A 24,221-nucleotide genomic window follows, 5' to 3' on the forward strand; every position below is an offset into this window, starting at 1 on the left:
GCCGAAGTCGAGTGCGACTTCGAGAGCGCGCTAACGGATGCCGTTCAGACTCAATTCCCGAATGCAATCGTCATCGGATGCCTATTGCATTTTAAGCAGGCTCTGAGACAAGCTATGAAGCGGTTTCCGATTCCAGAGGAGGAGGAGTGTTGTATTACTATATCCCCCGGTGTCGTCGACATGCTTACCGCTGCTGAGTATTGCTTAATAGAGCGTGCTATTAAGGGGGTAAAACGTGAAATTCGCCAGCGCTGCGGCGTGGTCGGTATTTTCTACTCTAAAGCAGGTAGTGAGGATTCTGGAGTACTTTAATCGAACGTGGCTGGCAATGTACGACGGAAGCGTATGGAAAATTGCCAGCCTAAACAACGAGCTCATTCACGGGCAAACAACCCTTTTGATACGTTTAACAGGGAGCTCAACAGCCATTTCCCCAAGCCCCGCCCTAGAATGACGTACTTCGTAGGTGTCCTCAATACAATATCGGTGCAGTATGCTCAGCGCCTTGCTGATGCTCCGCGCGGGCGGGAACGCCGCTATTCCCGCGGACGCATACATATACCGACGCACGTTGAGATACATGATGACATTGCTGACGACGCTGAGGACGAGGAGCCTCCAGCAGTTGAGCATTATCCAACGGCTCTTCGGAAGCTGAAGATGAACTAAGCGAGGTGAATGAGGAAGAGCAATTGCGAGTAGGTAGCTTCAGAGATATCTTGCCAGGAGATATCGAAATAGATGGGTTAACCTTAATGATCTACCTGATCACTATTAAAGTAAGAATGTCTGATCCAATAACTGATCTGTACCGTATATGACACCCAACTGGCGGTATCCCGGCTTTTATATGGTACTAGATATCCAATGACAAACTCTAACTGATGTTTCTCTTTTTGCGCGAACAAGCCAGATATTGCGAAAGTTTGGAAGCCAGTTAAGCTGTCAAACCCTACGAAAATACGGCCGGGAGGGCGGCATCAAGAATCTAGTGTTGGCAGACCCTCAGGTTAAAGTATACTCGCCTCCTGATTCTACTTCCGGTGTTGGAGACGTCATCGCAAAGCTGAAAAGTGAATGCACTATCCTTCGAGGAGCCGTCGCAGCGATGGGATGGTAGAAGAACAGGTCGCTATTGCGCATAACGCTGTCGTCGCAAAAATAAAGATACAGACCAAACGACAGCTTTTTGAGCAACAAATGGTATCCGGAATACTGAAGAAAGCTGGGGGATCTGGATGGTACTTTTCGGGGTGAGGCGTCAACATACGAGGCCACAAGGAGGGTGGAAGTTGCCGAAGAGGATTTCAGTGACGTGCGGAAGCCCATCATTCAGCCTTGGCGTCTGTGACAGCTCCCTCCCAACTTCACGATCACCTTCTGTTTATGGAGGCCACGAAGTAACAAGTACAAGTTGCACACAAGTATGGAATGTAGCAAGTAGAGAACATATGATAGCAGTACAGTACTGCACCCCGTTTTCGCACCCTTGGACCTTAAAAAGCTTCCGGATGCAGTGACTCTGAATTCAATTTACTAGGATTTGTATGCTTAAGTCTAATTTATTTGCAAATCTTATATAGTTCACTACCGTGGTGCAGTACTGTAGTAGTAGTTGTTGTTGTAGTAGTAGTATTAGAAGTAGTAAAGGTAGTAGCTGTACAAGTATGAAAAGGAACTGGTAACATTAGTATGACAAGTACTGTGCATGTGCAAGGTAGGTCTATTGGTTTAAAACCCATAAGGAGCAAACACCAAGAAATCAAACCGGCTGTTAACCCAGGTTTATTTAAAATAATAACCAACCCATCGGCTACCGTTAGCCGCAACGGAATGCTTATATTAAAACTGTCGACATCAAAGCCGCCATACGTAATGCACATGCAGTTTGGGAATGGTCAAAGCAATTCAACAGCCGATATCAGCCTTTCTGTACCCGTGCACTTAGGATACAAAGTGTTGATTGCCCTCAAATCTTTTGACATTCTAAATGAGGTTGAAACGCATTATTGAGTCATCTCAGCTTAGACTCAGCAAACCGACTGGACCAGGCTGCTTAATGTGTTTACAGCATCTTGTTTTAAACGGGACTCTGATAACTGATATCTTGCCATATAAGATACGGAATGTAATCTCCAGCCGAGAGTAGGTAGATGTCATTATAAGGGGCAACACCATTTATATCGGTTAACAAATGGTTTTTGGTCTTTCCGGATACCTCCAGCAGGCTTGCTTGCAAACGTTACCGTCAGATATAGACATGTATCACGTATCCCAGGTATCCATCCCAGGTATGCCAGCGCAACAGTCCACATACGCCGCGCCAGATTACATTGTCAAACATGACGCTAGACAGGAGACAATCCAACGACGAAAAATAACGTAGAAAAGGCACGAGCTAGTATGAATGAACGATACTAAACATTATGGCGCATGAGCAGTTTGTGGCTACCGTTGAGTACGACAGTTTTGATGGAATCTGCCCTCACTTTCGATTTTGCTCCCGTCTCGAAGTTCAGCTGTAAAAAACGGCCCAATGCGTCTCTTGACGGTTTGTACGCTAATTGCGGCTTCCTTCCTGACTACCAGCGACGCGCTTTCAACGACCGTCGTCAACACTGTCAACAGGGCTTCTACTGATGGTCCAAGCGGTCGACTGCTGAGGACTTACCACGCGGCCATTGAAGATGACAATGATCTCGAAGAAAGGTCCTTTTCTTCCGACCAAGTGAAGCAACTCATGAAAGCAGCTAAAGACAGACATTTTAGCTACACAAAGGCGTTACACACCCCAGGGTACGTGAACTCGCTGACGCCGGAGCAATTCAGGCACTTTAATCATCTTCGGAACAAGTTTATCGAACTAAACAAAAAGGCAAAGAGAGCGTAAGTCGCCTCTGTAAACAGCGGAGATCTCTGAACAAGACGGTGTACGTTCTAGGCTCGTTAAGAAGAATGGAATGTCTTTCAGAGAATTCTTCGTATTTTGCTTCGTCAAATTGGCGGGAAGAAGGGCAGACTACATGTACTAGTTAGCTCGCTGTTTGCTGGAACTAAGAGCCACGCTATCTAAGACTATACCCTTCAGACTTATTAGTTGTATCCCTGACTTTTATAATTGTGGTGTATAGGTCGAAGCCCAAAATACAAAGTCGAGCCTTGCCCGACGAAGCTCTAAAATTAATCCAAGCTGCGCTTCGAACTGGACGGCCACTCTCTAGAATATTAAATTTACTTAAACGAGAGATGGAAGAAAGTGAATAATCCTGTTCCTACCGTCTTACCCCGCACAGAGCGCCCAGTAGAGGTCAGCTGTCTTGCCTAAACACTATACCAGATGCCCGTTTGTTTCCATGTAAGTCAGTCCGGTACCTGATTTATGATCCTTTTAGTTGTGCACCGAAGCCAATGAGGTTAACTTTAGCCGATAGCTTACGATGATACCAAATTTTGTCGTACCTTGTTGCATGTATTCCGGTTCTCATGTCGATGCAGACTCTATTGTACTTCAAAATAATAATACATTGATAGCTATTTCTACCACGTTATTCAAAGTCATCCATACCTTCTTGCAACATTCTGTAATAATACTAGGACTCCATTCGGACGACACAGACAATATGCTGTTAGTCTGTCGTTTATAAAGATCTCTCTTTGCTGCTGGCACATCAACATCCCTTTACACAATAATTCTAGAATACACAAAATAACACCGCCTCAATTCCAACTGTCCATTTTATAAAGCTTACCGTCGGCCCTGGTATGTCGGCTAGCTCTAGATTGGTTCGTACTGTATACGGAACTGGCCTGATATCTGGTCTGATGTTTGTCTCATTAATGATCAGAGCAAGGTATGAAGAGCCGTGGCGAAGTGGCGGGGGGGGGGGCGCTCATTCGGCAAGATGCTTCAAGGTGCAGACGTGGGTTGACTAGAGGAGACAAGTGGCGCTGCGGCGGGGCAGCGGGTGGATGATGGAGTGGAGGAGGTCGGCAGAGACGAGGACGCGCAGAAAATAGGTGGTGCCGAGACGGAGCTGCAGCCCAGTGCTAATGTCGTAAGCGGGCCACTACCTCAAGGATTACAAGTACGTGCGTGCATGGTCGTCGCAGCAGAAGATTGTCTATCGTTGCTCTAAGTATCGAAAGGGCTGTAAGGGAAAGATGGAGTACACGATTGCTGCCATGGGCTACACTGCCGTAAAAACGCATGCATGCAACGACTATGTTGTTGCGAGCACGGTCAGAAACGTAGAAGCCGAAACGAAAGCACAGAGTGATCTACTTGCGATTGAGAATGTAGCGTGGCCAGCCCGCCAAGTTTAAAAAGAGCTTCGTAGTCGGTTTTACGGTGGCGACAGCCCTGACGCTGTACGCGGGTTGTCAGAGAGCCGACGTGTTCACCATGTGAGGAATTATGACAGCTCCGGTAACGTACGGATCCATTTAGATCCCAACACTCTCTCTTGGCCTCGACAAGGAAGTGTCATTCTTCCAGTTCCACTGTGCGACGGCGAACCGTGAGGACGTGACTAAACCTACGCGCCTTTTGGGCTGGGCTTACCCTGTACTGGTAGCTCTGCTACGCTACCAAGGAACGACCCAATTTGTCGGTACATGTCGTTGTGTACCCTAGAGGTACGCACAAAGCGTCATTTTCATGGTGCACGATCGCGCTTCGGGTGTTTATGTGCCAGTAGTTTACGTGTTGAGCACTGCAAATAAGGAAGACGCGAATTGGAACATGGTCCACTTTGTTGTCCAAGCGACAGATCAGCAGCTCGATCCGGCGGAGATTGTTCGCGTCTTCAAAGCCGCGCTAATGAATGCCCTCCAGATTCAGTTCTCAAACGCTATTGTGATTGTTCCACATCAAACAGACACTCCGTCGTGCAATGAAACGCTATGCGATAACGGATGAAAAGTGCCTGATTGCAATGACTCGCGGCATGCTAGACACGCTGACTGTAATTAACCGTAAACAAGAAGAAAGAGACATCAAGTGGGTGAGATCAATAAGCGCTGCATTTTGTCTAGAACTGAGTACTTTACAACAAAATAGGAAATATATTGCGCTATTTCGAGCGGACGAGGCTCGAGAAGTACACGGTTGACGTGTGGAACGTGTTCTGTCTCGATAACGAGCTCGTTGCGAGGACCAACAACCTGTTCGAGCGTTTCAATAGAGAGCTAGACAGTAGGTTTCCTACTCCGCACCCTTCGATGGTCACATTTGTGACCGTCATCAAGACGATAGCAGCCGAGTACGCTCACCGAATGGGCGACGTGCCCCACGCCCGTGCCCGCAGAGTTCCTCGCGAGCGGATCCAGCTCCCGGAGCTCATCAATATTCCTTCCGACATCGACAGCGTCGTGGACGAAGCTACGGCGCTTGCTCTGCGCACCTCGGATTCAGCTCCAGTCTTCACTTAGATCGTACCAGGTATATAGTAACACAACCCTCCAAAGCACTTAACTTCTTCCCTACGTTGTTCAGAATCCACGTTGGCCACGCAAGGTAGCTACTAGCACAATGCATTCATCCAATGCATTCAGCTTCTTCCTACACAAATCATTCCTTCCAATGACAAAGTGATCAGTTCACACTTCAGACCTACGTGCCTGATCGTCAACCTGATCAGAACCGTATACGATCCAAAATTATTTTTTTACCGGTATGTCGCCCCTTACTAAGGGTAAGCGTATTGGTTTGTGACCCAAAGTGTGGACAGAAAGACTAAAGAAAGGCATATGGTAATTTCGTTGCGGCGGCACCTCTCGAGGCAGGTCGTCATGCTATCTCAATGCTGTACATACAGTACAACGACGGTGAAATCTGCCATACGTTTGAAACACGCCCGGCCCAAACATGGTTTCCCCACTAAGGAAATAGTTTCAACCAATCCGTGTCCCGTATTCGGTCGTTTCTGTACATTCAAATCAGTATCTGTTGATTCTTGTATCGTTTTTGTACCTTTGGGTATCGTTTTTGTAATTTGCGCTCAGACTTTCAGCTGAAATTACCACTTTCAACCAATCAAATTAATCGGCGGGTATTCCTGTCGCGCGTAATACTTTTATTTTATATGAAGGATAGTGTTCAGACACCGGGCGGATTTCACCGTCGTTGTCTGTACGCTGAAAAGGACAGTAGTCAATTAAGATCTGCAGCGGTGACAAGGTGAAAGATCTGCTTCAGTCAGACTGCAGCGGCCCGTCCAAACGGAAACCGGTGGACAGACCTCTAATGCTCCGAAGACTATTGGTAGCAGAAACTTTCCCAGAAGCAACGGTGCTCCACGTGCGCCCGCATTCAAGACGCAGCTGGTTTATTGTCTGTGGGCCAGAAATCGCCGATGGTCATGAGCTCGTCGGGAGTATAAACGGAGACTACGACACGCATCGACCCAACGAGGGCAAAGCAAACCGGACGCAAGAGCGGCAAAATGTGATGCCAGCAGTACTACTACGACATCTGGACTAGCCGCACTAGATTGGACAACCATTCGCCGCGTTATTGGGATGGGGCCACGGGGGAATAACTCATGCTTCGCCTCAAATTGAATGTTTTCTCACTCTATGATGTGACGAACCAAAAAACTGGATGCCAACACGAGGATTGCGTCTACAAGGTTGACGTGGATCTATTCTACGTTTTTCGGCGATGCCCAGCGGCGCAAGAATTGCGAAAGATAATGACGAATTCATGGCTCCAAGGGGGCATAAACCCCGAAGACATTGACTTTGCCATGTTCGGCTTAAAACTACCCCAAGTTCCTGATGTAGTATGGAGAATGGCAGATGATATTTATGGCGATGATCACAAGCTTAAGTGTTTTCATTGAGGAGGCGTCGAAGCTCGCTGAGACCTGTGGGAGGATTGGGGCTGCAGCATACTTCCACGCTGTCTGGAGATGGAGGATGAGTCACTTTGATGACCTCAACAATTTTTCAAAGCGATATCGTGTATCCTCTATCAAGTCGGCGTTGAAGAATGGATATTCAACGGTCTATACCCACATCTTACCTCTCTAGTGGAGTGTGTTGTCTGTCAGTCCGTCCGCGGCTAGGGTTAATAAAACTCACGCTAATACGCGCGTTCTACTGGCTGCCGAGCGCAGCGAAGGCGGCCTCGATTCGCTAAAAAGCTGCCGAGCGCAGCGAAGGCGGCCCCCAATGGTCATTTTGCTCTCATTTTCAGCTGCGGTTCGCAAGGCCACGCGAAGGGCGCTGCGTGTGTGCGGGTTAATTTGCATTGGTAGGCTTCGCCGACGTGCACACCGGTACTATTATATCGTCGTAGGCGCTGTTGATTTTTTTTAGACCCTGGCGACACCACTGGATCGCATTTTAGCAAAGTAGTAATTCAACACTTCGAAATACTTAGTTTAATACCTTAAAAATAATATTACTAATTTAATAAAAACGTTTCTAATAAAACATTTCTCCAATGGAACGTTTACCTCCCATGTGCTCGACGTGCCAGGCGGTCATTGTGCACCCCCCGCTCGAGCCAGACGGTCTCGGGCTGCAGCTCCGGCTGTGCGCCTGTTGCGAACAATTCTTAGCATGGGATGCATTCGCACAGGGCCAGGCTCGAGCGGGTGCCCGCAGGTGCATCGCGTGCGCCTCTGGTCCATACGGCCAGGCGTTTTGGCACCGCCCACGCACACCAGAACCGAAGCCAGCCACTGATTCGCGCCAACAAAGCCTGGCCTTAGTTGCCGCCGCTATGGGGCCCCCACAACCGCCGCGGCGTGTTGTCCAGGAGCGCATTAATCGCCGCCGTCGTCGCTGGAAACCTCGCCAGCGCAACAAACATCCGCGTAATCACCAGAAAAACTGATTGGCTAAAAATAAACGTTTTCCGTTGGTCACAATTACTTTCGTGTTTAGGTGCGTTGTATGGGAGCTTAGGACAGGGCGTGAGCCTAGGTGAAGGTGCGAGCTTATCGAACTGGATTTGTAGGGCAGAAAGAAACAGTATGTACGATGGAGGGGAAACAAATATGAACACAGAGCTACAAAGCACGGAAGCGGGCCGATGCAATTAACATGTAAATCTATGAAAGCACTGAGAGTCACGGACTCTGTTAGACTTTCTACCTAAAACCGGGCTAGAACACGTAGCTGCTACAGAGCACGGAAATCACCTACGAAACAACACGGTAGACCACGAAGCACGGTAAAATACGAAGCACAAAAACCACAAGATAACTAGATAGTATGGTCTGGGCCACTATGCCATGGGAGAACGCAGCCGCGGAGCTATAGTCAGAAAATCTTCGAGCCGCGGAGATCGATACAAGTGTAGAACCTGAGCTTACCGAGCCACGGAGAACCGTAGTACATGGGAACACGATTTAACGGACGTCGGACCAGCCACAAAAAACACGAGGGGGGGGGGAGGAGGAGGGGGCACGTGTGGGGTGGCCATGATTGCACACCGTGGAGCACGATGCCATTGTAGAACACGATAACACGGGCAACGCAGATGCACTACGCGAGCACAATACCATAGACAGCATTACAACACCGTGATTGCACGATAGCGTGATTCCGCGGTCGATGACACTTCATCAGGAGATCACGATGCACGGGCGACGGAACCACGACTGCATGGAGGCACCAAAGCACGGAATAGCACCCTTTGGTTAGAGCACCGGCGATGGAAGGCCAATGGTAACGAAATATTATCTACCACGAAGCCAGTGCAACCCACGTAAACGTTTGAGAACGGAAAACAGTTAGCTTTAACGAAAAGACCGTACTAAAGAGCATGAACCCACAAGAGAGAGGACAGAACCGCTGAGCAGCGTGGGCCATGGGTGAGCAGGAACCTCGAAGCCGGGAAGAGCACGAAAGAGCATGGATCATTGAAGAAAACAACACCCAACCTGTAGTACGGGGTAACGGAAACGTTCCAAACCACGATATTATACGGGGCCGAATGAGACTACGGAAGGCAAGTGGTTAAATACACGATGCCAAGATCTACGGGGTGAACCACGCTCTCAAAACACGCGACACCAAGAAGCACTAAGGTTGCGGCCACCTCATCTCCAACAAACCATGCCACTCCGCCGCGTAGCGGCGGCGAACGGCTAGTCTTAAACATCTACTGCAGCAATTTGTCTGTCCGTCACACTAAATTGTCGTGCCTGTCACGCTTTTCCGGACAAATCATTGGATAAAATAATTTAAATATTCCTACTGGCTGCCGAGCGCAGCGAAGGTGGCCGCGATTGGCCTAAAAGCTGCCAAGCGCAGCGAGGCGGCCCAAATCGGCACCTTCTGCAACCCTGCGGGCCTATGGGCCCGCCTGAGCCACAATCTGCCAGCCTACCATGCGAGTAGTGAAGCGAGCCGTAGCGAGCGGAACGGAGGCAAAACACAAGGAACGACATTCATTCTTTCCCGCCGCGTAGCGGCGGCACTCGGCTAGTGACACAACAACTGCATCACCCAGTATGGCCTAATAGCGAAAGACGTGCTACGGAGACTGTTAATTCACGAAATTGACATCGATCACCCACTAACGTCACACGGAGAGCCAGGAATGTATTTGCTCTACTTCAACGGAGGATCACGGGGTAATCCAGATCCCAGACGTACTGGTGCCATTGTACTACGTGCGGCTACATCGGCGGTAGGAGCACAAGTGTGCTGGATCAGCTCTATGTCTTACCCATGCAGGTCGGACACCAACAACATGGCGGAGAACCTAGGACTGCTCCACGAACTCACAGCCTGCGATAAACATCATTTTAAGTCATTGGCGATATGCGATGATCATAGGACAACATCAGCAGAGAACGCCACCGAAAGCTAAGCACCTCCAAGACTACTACTGGAGGAGTCGTAGACTAGCAAGTAAACTCCAGGTGGTTGCTTGGTATCACCACCTCCGGAGCTTTTACAAAATGGCGCACTGCCCAGCCAATATGGCAATGGACACGAATCACAGCACGCAGGAGAGCAAACGGCGCACAGCCAACGATGGTCATTAGTGATGGATCACCTAACCGGAGACCACGTAAACTGGAGAGATACTATGCGAAACAAGATGTCTGAAGGCATCCTAACGTCCTAAACAGGTGGGGGGAGAGCGAGAGAGAAAGCGAAGGAAGTATAGTAGAGTCGTTGTTCAACCGGCTGGACGCCACAGCGAGAGAGTAGCTGCGAGCACGCGGTATATAGATTACAGTTAGTAAGACATTTTCCAGCCATTGACTGGCAAGTCTTCACTCAAGGAATTAAACGGGAAGGTTTGATGTTTCAGAGTTTCTGAACAAGAAGCTAGGTGGACCGACTGAGTCCGTAGTATTAGCGCTCAAAACGCACTTGGGTGCGGTCGTAGCACTCACATAAGTGATGGAGAGCGTGTCGTCACCGTAAAATTATTACGTTGTAGCTGGCTACATTATTTCGCAGCACAACCAATCGTGATGAAAAATGTCGTCGCAGCTATTGTCGTTACTTAAGAACTCCTTCACTGACTTTAGAAAATAAAGAAAATAATTAGAAGTCCTTCTTACCCCCAATGATTTGTTAAATAATCCAAGTGCTAAGTATAACATATTTTCACGAAACAGCTTCCTAAAGCTAGATCAAGATTGCAGTCCTGTCGATCAGCATTGAATGTAAATCTCCCTCTCTGAGCGTGGATTATCAGATTGACTAATTCTGGTCGTTGGCTCTTAATGGCCTTGTCAGACGCACGGTCCAAGTCCCATTGAATGTTGCGCATTCCAAGGAGATATGTCGCCACAGCATCGTGGTGACCTGCAATTGCTCGTGTCAAAGTGTCAGCCTCACCACTGGCAGCATACAACTTGATGTATCCGCACTCCATTGCATAGTTCACCGCAAATTGAACCACGTCGAAACGTCCATACGCGGCTGCTTCATTGAGGACTTTCCACGTGGTGTCGTGCATATCACGACGTGCTTCTCCATCGTCGCTTGCACCGACAATCTGCGGGAGGAACAAAGACACCATAGTAAGTTGCCCATGCTGCGCTGCTGTTTGCACTGCATTCTGTAGCGCTCGACGGGTTTTGACATGCGCTCCTCCACATCATCGTCCTCACTGTCTTCGTCGCTATCATCGGAGAAGTCGTCGCTCTCACTAGAAAAATCGCCATCGTCACTATCATTGTCTTCTCCAATCGGCTGTAAAAGCTGCTGCATCATGTCGAGGAGGTCGTCAGAAAATATATCAAATACACTATCGTCGTCACTGTCCTCGGAGGAGCTGATTCTACCATTGTCAGTCTCACTAGAGTCGTCGCTGTCATAAGAAGATTCGTAGCTACCGGAGAATTCGTCGCTGTCATCAGAGAATCCATCGCTGTCGTCTCCGTCGTTCGCAGCACGTTCGCCAATTTCGCGTACTACACGGTGCATCATGTCCACGTGTCCATTGGCCGACGCACTCGAAATTGCGTCGGTCAAGTCCACATCAAACGTATCTAACAGACTGTCGATCCATAGTAGTTAGTTGTTGCCGCAGCCTTAATCACAGCCTCCTCCGGTGTCATCAACATCTCTGAGCTAAGGCGGATATTTTGTATGGAAACAGCGTCTGCAATTCTGAGCCACGTTGACCCCGCCGCTTACGTGTGGAAGCGACACGACATAGTGACGCTCCGCCTTGAGCCTCTTGTACTCCGCGCTACTGGCAGCTAGGGATGGCTGTCCTGTTCACGTCTGCTTCATGGTGCTTTTGAGAATTACCTTCAAGTATAATACTTATCATCTGGTTGGGTTGTGGGTGTTAAATTTAAATGCCGTTAGCAAAACAGCCCGTGGAGCTTGCGACTGTCAGGAACCACCGAAGATTAGAGGTTTCCAACCCTGTAGTCACACCGTGTACACTGCCGCATGTGAAGATAAGTGTAGACAAGCCAGGGGCGAACCTAAGACAACATGAACCAGCGACTTCACGAAAACACCACCGCACCCAAATGACCTCTTCCAACGTGGTTATAAATGAATACGGTAGCACTTTCGCGCAAAATGAAGTATTTAAGTATTCAGTCGCGACTAGTTCAGCTGAAACAAGTATGTTTTGGAATGAGTAGTATTGATGTCACTTAGCCTGGACTAACGACTTTCTACCCGTGGAACGTCACCGCTCTAATGTCAATGGACGTTGTAAATGCTTGCGGTCAGTCCAGTGACTGACCCTCTCCCTCCGTCTCCCCTAGATGGGGGTCGCGATGCCTCCGCCACGCGGCTGAGTGTGTGACGTCTCCTGCCAATGCATTACGTCTCCAGATAGATGCTGAAGTACTTTCTCCCATCGTACTGTTGCCGAAGTGTCCTCCGACAGCAAAACTTGTGTGCTTCTTGTAGAATTCATTGCCATATTGGCCAGTGTGTTGGCCATCCTGTTAAACTCCCGCAGGTGGTGGTGCCATGCCACCACTTCAAGTCTATCTGCGAGTCTCCTGCTCTGCCAGTAGTACCCCTGAAGGTGTTTGGCTTTAGGGTTTTTTCGTTGTTTCAGTTGTCTTATGATCATCGCGCTATCTCCGATGACATGAAGCGGTTCAAAGTGGTGCTTATCACAGGCCTTGAGACCGCAAAGTAGACCGAGATGTTCTCCGATGTTGTTGGTAAACCGAGGGTTGGCGTACGACATTGTGCCGATCCAGCATACCTGGGCTTGGATGGTGGCATCTGCTGTACGAATAACGACTGCTCCGCTTCCTCCGGGCCCCGGGTTGCCCCGGGACCCCCCGTCGAAGAATAGAAGATACTTCGTCGGTTCGCTGCCAGTGAACAGGTGATAGTCTACCATCGGCTCCGACATCCAACACGCGCGCATTAGATGGATCGCAAGGGGACCAAACTTGGGGTGAAGCTGTGCCGCTGTGTGTGCAAACACCGTGTTATATCCCTGCCGCAGCGCCGATTTGAAAGCTGCGATTTGACATTGCTCTGACACCTTTGTCAGAGGGGTCGAAGTGGTGACACGCCATCGCCATGTCCGTTGTAGCAGTATTGCTGTTCCTAGTTTCCAACATCTCTCGGCCAGCATCGTGACCGCTTCCATAAAGTGGTTGGACTGCGTGGTTCGCTGGTCATAAATGTTGTCTGCTGCTCTCCATGCCCCTGCTGGCGTCTGTGGCAGTTCCATGCTGAAGATCGCGTGTTCGATTGCCGAGGTCTTGATTCCTAGAGTGAGCCAGGTCCGCGTCAGAAAGTGTTCTCAGTGTCCTCGCTGCTGGACATTCCCAGAAAACCGTGATACAGGTCCGTGTCGGCCAGATGACCCGCAGGCACTATGAGGACACCCACCTTTTGATGTAGTACATCGTAGAGCGAGAGGGTGTACCATTTGAGTTTTAGCAGTAGTTGCTCTCCCCACGGCCCAAGCCTCACGACTCGACGAATTGTCTTCCATTCCAGGTCATCCAGTGCAGCTGCCGCAGTGCCGCTCACTGCGGTCCATTTTGTCCTGCGTAAAGCAGCCTTAGTAGTTCCCCGTTTGTGGGCGAAATGTCTGATGCGCTGTTTGAATTCCTGTCGCGTGCGTGTCCATCGCCGCCCGCCAGCCCACAGGCATGTGTAGCGGCTCCATTTTGGGTGTGGCCGTACATGGTGGATTATGGCAGACGTATTCATCTCCTTGGTAATGGGTCTGGTTAGCGCTGATTGACTGTCCACTTCCAGAAGGGCCCTGTGTATCCATTTGCAACAATGCCTCAGCCCGCTCGTCGCCCCGCAGCATTACTGTGAGCGGGTGATCTGCGGGGGAGGCCGAGAATCTCACTTCATGGTTGTGTGCTGGGGCTAAAGCCATTGCTGGGAAGTTGGTAACCAGTATCTGTGCGAGACGTTCAGCTGGTCGTCGCTTAGTCGGACCCGTGAGCGAATTGGAGAAGTCGAATATCATGACCCCCTTTGATCTCTTCTTCCAGTGCACAACGTCGTGTAAACGGGTAATGTTCCTTCCAGATAGTGAGGCAGCCATTGCAAGTGTTGACCAGGATCCGTCTTGTGCATATAGTTTTTCCGTAGTTGGATCTACGTAAGGCAGCCATTCCAAATTTGGCTGCGGCGACTTCCTACATGCTGCACTTGCCCGTGTCCCCGTAGTATCCTTTAGGAAATTCGAGCAGTCCATCTGCATTGAGTTGCTCTCCCACGAGCATGTAAAGCTGTTGGCGTGAGTTGCTGTCACCACCTTTTTTGTGATCGTTCTCATAGTTGTCAAGAGTTTGGCTGCCCCAGCAACGCTGATGAGAGCCTTTCCAGTAGCCCACAGCGTAGAGAGTAATTTAGTCTGACCTGAGTGTACCCTGGAGTTATGTACATCTTCGAAGCTCGTCCCTCCCTGTGGTTGTGGAAGAGTACGTTGCCCCGGATATGGGCCTGTCTAGTGCCGTTGCTTGCCCACTGACTAACTGTGGTAGCTGCTAGCGCCAGAAGTTCTGTTCTGAGGTCTGGAAGGGCAAAGCCTCCAAAGTGTCTCGGCAGAGCTGCCAAGTCGGCGTGCAACCACGCTCGCGCAGCTGGTTTCTCTGCCGTGAATTGCCCATGCCATACGTAGTTTTTTATTCTGCACGCCATCTCGTTCACAATGGCTGGAGTGGGCCAGGCATGCCGTGCAACATACAGCATCTTCGGAATGATTACCGCGCTTGCAACTAGACTGCGGTGATCGATTGTCAAGAGCTTTTGACATGCGAGTCTGAGTCGGGTCGTCAGTTGTTGCACTGCTTTTGTCCATGAACGATGAGAGTCAATTTTGCTGCCAACTTGAAGTCCTAAGTATCTGCAACTCGCGTCCACAGGATGGTACTGAAGCGGAGGCGGTAGGGTCATGCTCGGCGTCGCGCCATGTGGGTGGAGGGCTATCGCGACCGTCTTCTCTGTGTTGATCCGTAGGCCCGATGCGTGTCCAAAGAGCTTCACCACTCGGATCAGCCCAGGTATCTCTGCAGGATTTCCGACAAACGCTGCTGTATCATCAGCGTAACCGGCTATTCTAAGTTCGAATCGGCCTGCCTCTGAGTGCACAATCACTCCACGTGGGCCCATGAATCCGTCAATCTTACGATATAGTGGATCCAGCGCTAGGATAAATAACATCGGTGCCAGCGGACAGCCTTGGCGGATCCCACTGGTGACGAGTATATCTCGAGACTTGGTTCCGTTAACTAAAACCCGTACTCGGGTCCCGTGATGTGTGTTTGCAATCGCCTTGACGAATTTCTCCGGATAACCTTTCCGTCGTAGGATGGAGAGCATGAATGCTCTATCCAAGGAGTCATATGCCTTTTTGAAGTCGAGTAGGAGAGCTGTCACTTCTCTCTGTGTTGAATCAGTCAGTACCATGTGCTGTGCTGCGTCGTATAGGTCAATTGTGTCATGTATAGTGCGGCCCGAGACGAAGCCATTTTGGTTGGGATGAATGTGATCTGGTAATGTGATCCCGACTCGAGCTGCTAGGATCTTCATGGAGAGTTTATAGTCTGTGTTTAACAGTGCAATGGGGCGAAAGTTGAGTGCATTGCTTGACGACCCACCCTTCTTAAGGCAGAAAATGTCCGCATCCAGGAAAGTAGATGAAAAACCCCACTGTCATACCATAGGTTGAAGAGCTCGGTAAGGATAGGGGCAAGCTTCTCTTCAAAGTCACGGTACCAACCATTCCCCAGTCGGTCAGGTCCTGCGGCCTTGCCTCGTTCGCATTTTCGCAGTGCGGCTCGTACTTCTTCCTCCGTAATTGTCGCAGCCACTGTTAGTTGAGCCTCAGTGGGTGCTTGAGCCTGTGGTATCCATTGTTCGACTGCGCAGATGTGGTGCAGTATACTGGGAGCTTGCTGCAAGATTGGAGTCCACGCATCCGCCATGGTATCCGCTTTGTCATGAACTTCTCGGTCAGGGGCTCCTGGCACCGGATCTAATCTGTGTATGATGTTGTCGGTGTATTTGTTGGAGATCTTTTTGAAGAAGGATTTGGTTGTTTTCCTTGTCCAGTGTGTAGCATCCTGAAAAAGTTTCCGCTGCCCAAATTCGTTCCGTGCTTGTTTACACTCCGCGATTGCCCGTCTAAGCCGTGCCTCTCTGGTTGGCTCAACTGAGTTGTCCAACGTCAGCCCGTCTAATAGATCAGTGATAGTGTCTACCGAAGGGCACATACCCTCATTCTCCTCTTGACCTCTCCGTTGTTGTTTGACTAGCCTCATCAGTTTTTGTTTAAGCGTGCGCTTTTTGGCGCGGTTGCGCTCTCTTATGGCAATCCGAGTTCTGCGCGCCACCTCCGTCTTCAGCGCCTCCCACATCCTTACCGCCTTCTCCGCCGAGCACTGCTCCGCCTGCATTTGTTCGGAGAAACAGTCCAAAAGCTGCGTGGTGACGGCGTTTACGGCTGCTGTCGCGTACTTTGGCGCTGGGTGTACCCTCGATGGCCTTCGTATCCGGATGGGGTCGTCAGGAGACCTGACGTGAATGTTTGATCCAAGATGATCCGTCTTCGCGCCAAGTTGTACTGTGTTCCACGCCGCCACCCACGCCAACGTAGTGGGGGACGTGTACCACCTGTCTAACCGTGACGAGGCTTCTCCTCGCCCCGGGACCATGTAATGATATGTGTGGGTCTCAAAGTGATGTCGTTGAAGAGTACTTGGCGTCCATTCTGCTGGTCGTGCCACTGCGATCGGGTCCACTAGTGTCCACATCTCTAGGAGGAACCTCAGGGCATGTGAGTCGTGTACTTGAGCACCAGTCTGGTAACTGCGGTCTGCCTGAACATCAAGTGTGCAGTTGAAATCGCCACCGACAAACAAGAGCGCTCCCTTGGGGAAGCTGATTGCCTGTAGGCTCGTGTAAAATCGTTCTCTCTGTGCAGGTGCGTGAGGAGCATATATATTGCATACGTAAGCAGGAGTGCAATCTAGTGTGCCATGCACAGCCATAAAGTGTTGAGTCCATTTTTCCTGTACGTAAGGTGTCATCGCCTTAAAAGCTCCGTACGGGTTAGCGAGGATGGCCACCCCACCCCTTCGGTCTGTAGTAGGGCTCCAGTAAGAATAGTCCGGTTGATCATGTCCCGTTCGGAAACCCCAGCGACTGGCAAAGAGTCTTGTGTATTCTCCCACCTCAGCTGCTGCCACATGGGTCTCCTGTAGTATGAGGATGTCGGTGTTTCCATGTTCATCTGCGTTCCCAAAAGCCTTGAACCAGTTCGCACGTTCCACTTCGTTTGCCCCCAATCCATTTACATTTTGTGTTGTCAGCCCAAATGTCTGTTCCAGCTGGTGTAGTTTAGACTCAACTATTCGCTCACTTCTGACGGCCTCTTTACGGGCCTTCAGTTGCCTTTGTGTTCGTTGTTTCTTGTCTTCTGCAAATTGTTGTTCCGGCGCGGCAAATCTGTCTGTTGCGAGCACCGGTATCATATTGCGTAGATCTCCCTGTTTTGGTCCTCCTGTCACGGGTCTAATGTTGATGTCAGTTATCATATCGTGCTGCGAGCTTTCCAAGTTCGTTGAAGATCGAGTGCGCTCCTCTCTCGATTCTTGGATCTTGGATGGCCTCGCATTTGGCAGATTTGGTTCTAGTTCGAACCGTGTCCTCGACTCAGTCTGGTCCCCCTGAGTCGAGAAATCCGGCACTGAAGTGCCGTTAATTGCGATAGGTGGGGTGAGAGTCGTCAAGAGAACGATCTCGACGCTCCTCCCACGTGTGTCCTGTTGGAGCCAAGGAGGCTACGCTCCAGTCCTGGAATTCTACAACTCCATGACATAGTTGGCGGACGAATGGAAATTCTTCGTACCATGTTGACCGGGCACCGAGGGGAGCCCGACCATTGGTGTATCTGCCCAGTCGCACACCACGTGTGACAGGATGTGTAGTATGTGCCATGCTTCGGTACTGATGTGTGTTGGTTGCGCCCTGCAATATCTGCTGGGGATACGTTATGCAAGTTGTCCCCATTTGTCAGGATCATTCGCTGCTTGTCTCCTTTGGGACTGTTTGGTGGCCTGGTTTGTGCACTCTGCATGCCATTTGGTGCAGAACTCTCGAGTCGAATCATCAATACTTATATCGTTTGCCAATCTATTGAGAGCTGCAACTTGTTCAACGTACGTTTCCATAACTCCCCACTGCAGAAGGTGGTCTTGTGACCACCTGGTTTTCGCTTCGTACTCAAGAAAGGATATGAAGGCGAAGAAATGCCGGAGCGCTTCAAGGTGAGCGAGAAGCCATTCTTGAATGTCGGCGGAGGTGACCTTCCTTCGTTTCATCTTTGGCAAGGACAGTTCCTCCTTGAAAAGATCACGCCATTTGATGAATGCTTCTTGGTTGGACAAGGCGATTAAATCTTCTAGAGGACCATCCACCTCCTCCTTCGCTACCGAATTTGATTGTCGGAGAATACGAAAGTAGGTGTTGGCAATGATGTCCCCGGAGGCAGCCTTGGCGTATCGCTGTGGAAGACTGCTACCCTGATGGCCCCCGCTTTGGTCCTCTTGGGACGAAGCTGCATATGTGTCCATGCCGTAGGCTTCGTGAATGTGTTGTTCTTCTATATGTAGAACATCCTTCAAGTCAGAAGGTAACGGGTCGACATTAAGGATCGCCAGTCCCTGTCTTGCATGGACGAAATCTAGACGTGTCCGCATTTCCAATCGTTTAATGAGCAGCTTATTCACCTCGGTGACGTCGGCAAGATGGTTAATCGTGGTCAAGTCCACTGAGCGTTCCGTGTCCTTTAGGGAGTTGATGTCTTCCTTCCACCTATAGGAGTCAGGTAGATCCTTCGCGAAGGACTCGTCACCTTCTGTTCTCCACTTGAGGAAGAGCTCACCGTGACTGACACCGTATAAATGACTTTGATCGTGGCGAAGTACCAAGAAAAATGGCAGCACATGGAGCGACCAGCAGGCATAGAGATAATCCCTAGCAGTCCTGTCGGGAAGCGGCTCGACATGACCAGTCTCGTGATCGGTGTTATCGGCAAGTCGGTGGGTTTTGTAGGAATAACGTTGGACATGAGCGTCTAAAGAGGCATTCGTGTCAAACACTACTATCGGCTCCCGACTGGGACATAGCCCGGAGTTCATGCGGTCCCGCCCAGAAACTAGCGGGTACTTTGACCCCTGTCGACCGCGTCCGTGCTTGGTTGTAGTGCCCGTAAAGGGCTGCTGTCGCCGCCTCAGTGGACGTGTAAGCCGGATGATCCGGGTAGAGTTTAGCGTACTCCGCGATCGGGTCCACTAACCCCAGCGCAACATCTTTCCGAATATTGGACATCATTAAGGCATAGAAGGAATCCTTAAATGAGGTAGCCTCGCGCACTACTGCTTTGGTAGTCTTGAGCTTTGCTGCAGGATGGTTCACTGTAGAAGCGTACAGAGCCAGGAGGGCGCACTGCCCATTCGCCTCCACTTCAACCATTGTACCGTCAAAGCTGGCCAACCATTGACCGACTTGGATAGGAAGGTCTGAATCCCCAGCGTCCGTGCCAGTCCGAGTCGGGCCCATGGTCATTTTTTCCTGAGAATCCGGGGTTGCTGGGACCACCTCCTCAGTCAGGGATGCAGGTGCAGCGGCCTTAATTCGAGGTGGAGCAGGATACTCTGCAGTGGTAGCCCTTACTTCGAAGGTCTTTTATTTTGGATGTAAGTCGCCATGTTTGCCTGCATGCCTTTTATGGCGCCGGCTTGGAGCCCCACCTTACCAAGTTGTTGCTTCGCTTTTCTTGCCACTCGGACCACAGCAGTCGCTGATTGGGCTTCCAGTGCCTTCGAGGGCTTGATGTCCTCCTCAGTGCCTGCGTTTTCTTCTGCTGGTGTCGTGCGGTGTTCAGCTGTTCCGTCCTCATCGTCCGTCACCTGAGTCATGGCAACATCGTCGACACTCCCAGTCCGCTGTACAATAGTCTGTGCTTGCTCCCCTTCCTCGAAGCCGTGCACCCTATCGTCTTTTGTTTCTTCGTCCTCCTTCTGTGGGTACGCATATGGAGCCTCCTCCTGCTCAGGTGTAAGTGGACACGATTGGTCCAGGCCAGCCTCGTCAACTTGCATGGCATTCACACCCTCGTCCGCCTCACTGTCCGAGTCTGCGAGTACACTGAACATACCCATAGCTTCATGTTGTTGAAATTGTTCGAAACGATTATCGGTGTTTTGTGGGGCCATTCTTGCTTCACCGGTCCGCCGTGTTACGTTACCCTCGTGCCCGATTTCATGGGTAGCATTCATTGGTGTTGCCCCGTCGGGTGAACTGTCCTGCATCACTTTCGTAACTTTCCGTGTTTTCTTTTGTTTTAGTATGAAGGCTCCCTCGTCCTCTCCGGGTACAGGCTCCGATGCATGAGTCGATTCCACTCTAGGTGTAGCAGGGGGTGCCCGGTCCCCTGTTACTCCTAAACGCTGAGCGATTGCTTGGTGATCGGTCTCAATATGCTGGAGAGGGGTTGATGGCGTTTTTGGTGGTTGATGTGATGTCAGCATCATGACGAGATCATCAATAGTTTTAACCGCAAACTCAATCTTGGTGGCCGCCGGTACTTGGACAACTGGCTCAGTAAATTTCCTGGTAGTTTTGCTTTGGACAGCTTCGACATTTTACGGTTTGGTGCGGCACCTACTTGCCCCATGCCACGGATTGAGGCACTTCGTGCATGGACGCCGTAAGTGCTGCTGGAAGTGGTGAATTGTCAATTCTACCGTGTCTAACAAGATCCTGGATATTCCTTTCAGCTCTGTTGGGCAGTGGCGCTGTGCAAACCGGATTGTAACATACCTGTTGTCATATATCTCGGTGCGTGTCTTTCGGGCATATTCCGCATCCAGTATTTGTGCGCCTGAGAAGCTGGTGAAGACCCGTGAAAGAGTGGCTAAACCCAATGAGATACCTCCATACACCCGGACAGCGTACTTCAATTCCAATTGAGCATTGGTGTATACTCCTACTCCTTTCTCTTCTGGGAGGCGTTCCGTGTCTCTTAGTGTGCTTTCAATCGTAACGTCTTGTTCTGCCAACGCGCTGACGCTCGTTTTAAATAAAAAACTGCGTGAAGCGTTTGATTGCCGTCAAAACTGAGGCGTTTGACATCCTGTTGAAATACTCTCATCATTGCGTGTCCGGTATGGTCGTCTGTGTTAGCGTTGAAAATTTCTTTGAGAATGGTCACATGTGGGGTGTGCACGGACAATCTCACGGATGCCGGTACAATAGCAGTGAGGGTTACATTAAAGTAAGTCTCGTGCATGTCTTCGACCATGGCCCGATGTTCACTAGCCAGGATCTCCTTGATGAAATTCGGTGGGTGCTGCAAGTCCAAATCGCCACTCAAATATTTAATGAAAATAGCATGCTCCCTTTGCGTCCAAGCCCTGATGGCGTCGTCTCTACGGGCAGTCGCAGGGGATTCTGCTTCCGCGCGCATCTTCTCCTCGTCTTCTGTCCAAGTGTGCTTGGCACACTTGGTCCAGTCAGTCATGATAGTGGTCATCAGTTGTTTGATTTGGACAGGGTTCCAGACCCCGCGTAGCATGTGTGATTTGCGGGCCGCGTCTTCAGTGATCCTCGCCTCAGAAGGTGGGTTTGCCTTTACTTTGTCGCTCCACAAGACAACCTTCGGTGGTGGATCCACCGCCTCTGTAGCTGGTCCAGGTAGGGGTGAGGAGCTATGTAGCTGGTCCAGGTAGGGGTGAGGAGCTATGTAGCTGGTCCAGGTAGGGGTGAGGAGCTATATTCTGAATCCGTTTCAAGTTTTTCCCCCAAAGGTCGCCCCGTCAGCTGTCCGATTGGTTCCTCCTCGTTTGCATGTTGGGCATCCTTTAAGCTCGGATCCGTCGTCGTCTAGCCATGTTGGTCTGTCTTCTGCCTCTGAGGATCCGGGGATAGCTGACCTGTGTCCGGAGGGCCGGGGCCTTGCGCCCCTGTACCTGGTCTCGCCATTCCGGTTGCGATTCCTTAGTTCCTTCGCCTTCTTCTTCCTGTTGGCCTGGGGTTGCTAGCGCTAAGCCGCCCACTCCTGAGCGACTCTTCCTTCCCAAGGTATTTTTACGAGTAAGCTGAAACAAGTACAAAACCCTCAAGAAGGCTACGATGCATGCTGCTAGGACCGTCGAGATATCGTTAGTCTCTCCTTAAAGTGAATGGAAATACAGCGTGGGAAGTACTGGACGAAGCTCCTTCTATCGGTTAGCTGGGGCGTAGTAAGGTATGTTATCCGAATCGAAAAAGCTGAATAGCGAAGTAGTAATAGTACACTCGCGATAGCTGGCAATCATGTCGACATACTGGCTCATAAAAGCGGTCGAAAGGGAACAACACAGAGTTGCTCAACAGGTTTAGCTCGTGTATTCGTTATATTTCGATCGGAAGAACCTATGTGTCGAAATGGATTCACTTTTGCGATCAAGTACATGTACTACTACATGTAGTATGAGCGAGGCTACTGTAACGAGGAGTTGATACAAACCGCCTGTGTTAATGCGACTGTTGATCGACGTAATGAGCTTTATGGGCTTCTACTGGCTACGGCCAAGTGCCAAAGGAAGGGATTAAAAGAGTATTACAACCTCAGCATCGATCACTGCATGTACTTCTCTCCACAACAAGCAGCTTGCTTTCCCTAAAGAGATACGTCGAGCGCTCGAGATGTATGGGAGTCTGGTGGCGACTGAGCCTCTAAGAAGATACCAGCGGCGTCGATCGCTGCTGCGCTGAAAGATGTTACTGGGATGGGGAATATGGTCCAAATGCCAAGGAAGAAACGAGAAGCTATTGCTCTTTTTCAAAGAGAGTTGTGTTCCGGGTGAGGCTACCTTTGCGATGACCATGTACGATATGCTTTCCATGGGGATGACTGTACGGTCATTCATTGATATCGCTGGATGTGGAGTGTCAGCAACGTAACAAGTTGCCGGTTGTGGTCACGTTTACATCGTCAAGCGACGGAGGATACTGTAGCGTATCAAGAAAGAAGCTTTACTAAGTGCTACTCGAAATTAACGCGGACTGATTACGACAGGCACGCTTAGGGTAAAACACTCAAGACATATTTGAGTGAACAGTGAAAACTTGATCATGACCCGATAGAAACGTTTTCTAAAGGCTCTAGTCCAGCAGTGGTCATTTAGCATGTACATGTAGTTTTACGTGTGGCGCCTGAATTATGCTCGAAACTACGCTGGAAACATCGTGGCAAGAAATTTACTCGAAGTAAGTCGCAAAAGAAAAAAAACCCGCGCGCTGTTTAGGATAGAACTAAAAGCATTTCAGCAGGGCGCGGATATTCTTTGGCCCCTGACTATATCCATTTTAATCGCTTTCGTGAGCCTTTTGTTTTTTTGTATTGAAATCACCAATCCAATATGATTCGTTGTTATTGTGTATTAGAATTGATTGATTGATTGGGTCTTGTTTACAGTTATTGACGAGATACAGCACTTTTCATTTTCCCGTCGCCATGAAGCGTCCGTCAGCAGACACACGATCTAATAAATCGGAGAGAAAGAAGCTCAGACTGGGAGCGTGTCGGACTCGGTACAAGACATTCCGGGACACAAATTTCTCATCAAACCTCCGCTCTTTACCGCATGTGTTGAATGAAATCGAGAACTTTCTACTGCCACCAGAGGAGGCCATGGTGGAAGCCGCTTCGACTAACCAACTCGATTGGCTAAAATCTTTAGTCGATCGATATGATTCCCACGTATTGGACGCAGTATTACTCGCTGCTAGACTCGAGGATATCGGGAGCTTGGAGCTATTGACGCCACACATGTTTGACTCGAACGAGCTGAAGGGCGGGGCGTGGGACGTATGCAGAATAGCAATTCATACTGCCGCAAAAAGCAGAAGTTGCGATGTTGTGCGTTTCTTATTATCTCTGGTGGACAGTGCTGATGAATGTCGTCAAATGGCACGGACTGTCGTTGGGATTGCTGCAGCGAGAGGTTACTTGGATATTCTTTCAATCGCAGCTGACACTGCCGACACAGCGGATGTTGAGCTGTCGATAAACAGCATCGGTTTTGCACTGTCCCTCGCCATTTGTGGTAAACAGTCCGAGGCAGCGATTTTTCTCGTGTCTCGATATTATCGTATATTGGATCTTAGTAAAGGACTGGAGAAAGCCTTGATTTACGGGATGGGGCAAGTTGCGGACTGTATTTATGGCGTTATCACGAAGCAAGACAACGAGACTCCATTTGAGGATTTCCTCGTGAATCTTGCAGGCGACG

The 24,221-nt window shown here is 49.9% G+C and overlaps 4 protein-coding genes across 4 annotated transcripts; 1 reads left to right on the forward strand and 3 right to left on the reverse strand.

Annotated features, from left to right (window-relative positions):
* Positions 1-2,536: 2,536 nt before the first annotated feature.
* PITG_11344 (secreted RxLR effector peptide protein, putative) lies at positions 2,537-2,890 on the forward strand (the record flags this gene model as incomplete). Its single annotated transcript, XM_002900904.1, has 1 exon — positions 2,537-2,890. One exon carries the CDS (start codon positions 2,537-2,539, stop codon positions 2,888-2,890), a length of 354 nt encoding a protein of 117 aa, XP_002900950.1.
* Positions 2,891-10,144: 7,254 nt separating this feature from the next.
* Positions 10,145-13,144, reverse strand: PITG_11345 (uncharacterized protein; the record flags this gene model as incomplete). Its single annotated transcript, XM_002900905.1, has 6 exons — positions 10,145-10,176; positions 10,720-10,782; positions 10,896-11,172; positions 11,620-11,699; positions 12,311-12,392; positions 12,665-13,144. The coding sequence occupies 6 exons, from the start codon at positions 13,142-13,144 to the stop codon at positions 10,145-10,147; spliced, it is 1,014 nt and encodes a 337-aa protein (XP_002900951.1).
* Positions 13,145-13,401: 257 nt separating this feature from the next.
* Positions 13,402-13,992, reverse strand: PITG_11346 (uncharacterized protein; the record flags this gene model as incomplete). Its single annotated transcript, XM_002900906.1, has 1 exon — positions 13,402-13,992. The coding sequence occupies one exon, from the start codon at positions 13,808-13,810 to the stop codon at positions 13,481-13,483; it is 330 nt and encodes a 109-aa protein (XP_002900952.1).
* Positions 13,993-17,446: 3,454 nt separating this feature from the next.
* PITG_11347 (uncharacterized protein) lies at positions 17,447-21,927 on the reverse strand (the record flags this gene model as incomplete). The annotated part of the gene is made up of 8 exons (XM_002900907.1): positions 17,447-17,454; positions 17,792-17,910; positions 18,106-18,756; positions 19,220-19,598; positions 19,700-20,257; positions 20,767-20,827; positions 21,185-21,426; positions 21,879-21,927. The coding sequence occupies 8 exons, from the start codon at positions 21,925-21,927 to the stop codon at positions 17,447-17,449; spliced, it is 2,067 nt and encodes a 688-aa protein (XP_002900953.1).
* Positions 21,928-24,221: the final 2,294 nt, after the last annotated feature.

Source organism: Phytophthora infestans, genomic scaffold, assembly GCF_000142945.1.
Source record: "Phytophthora infestans T30-4 supercont1.23 genomic scaffold, whole genome shotgun sequence".
NCBI lineage: Eukaryota > Oomycota > Peronosporomycetes > Peronosporales > Peronosporaceae > Phytophthora > Phytophthora infestans.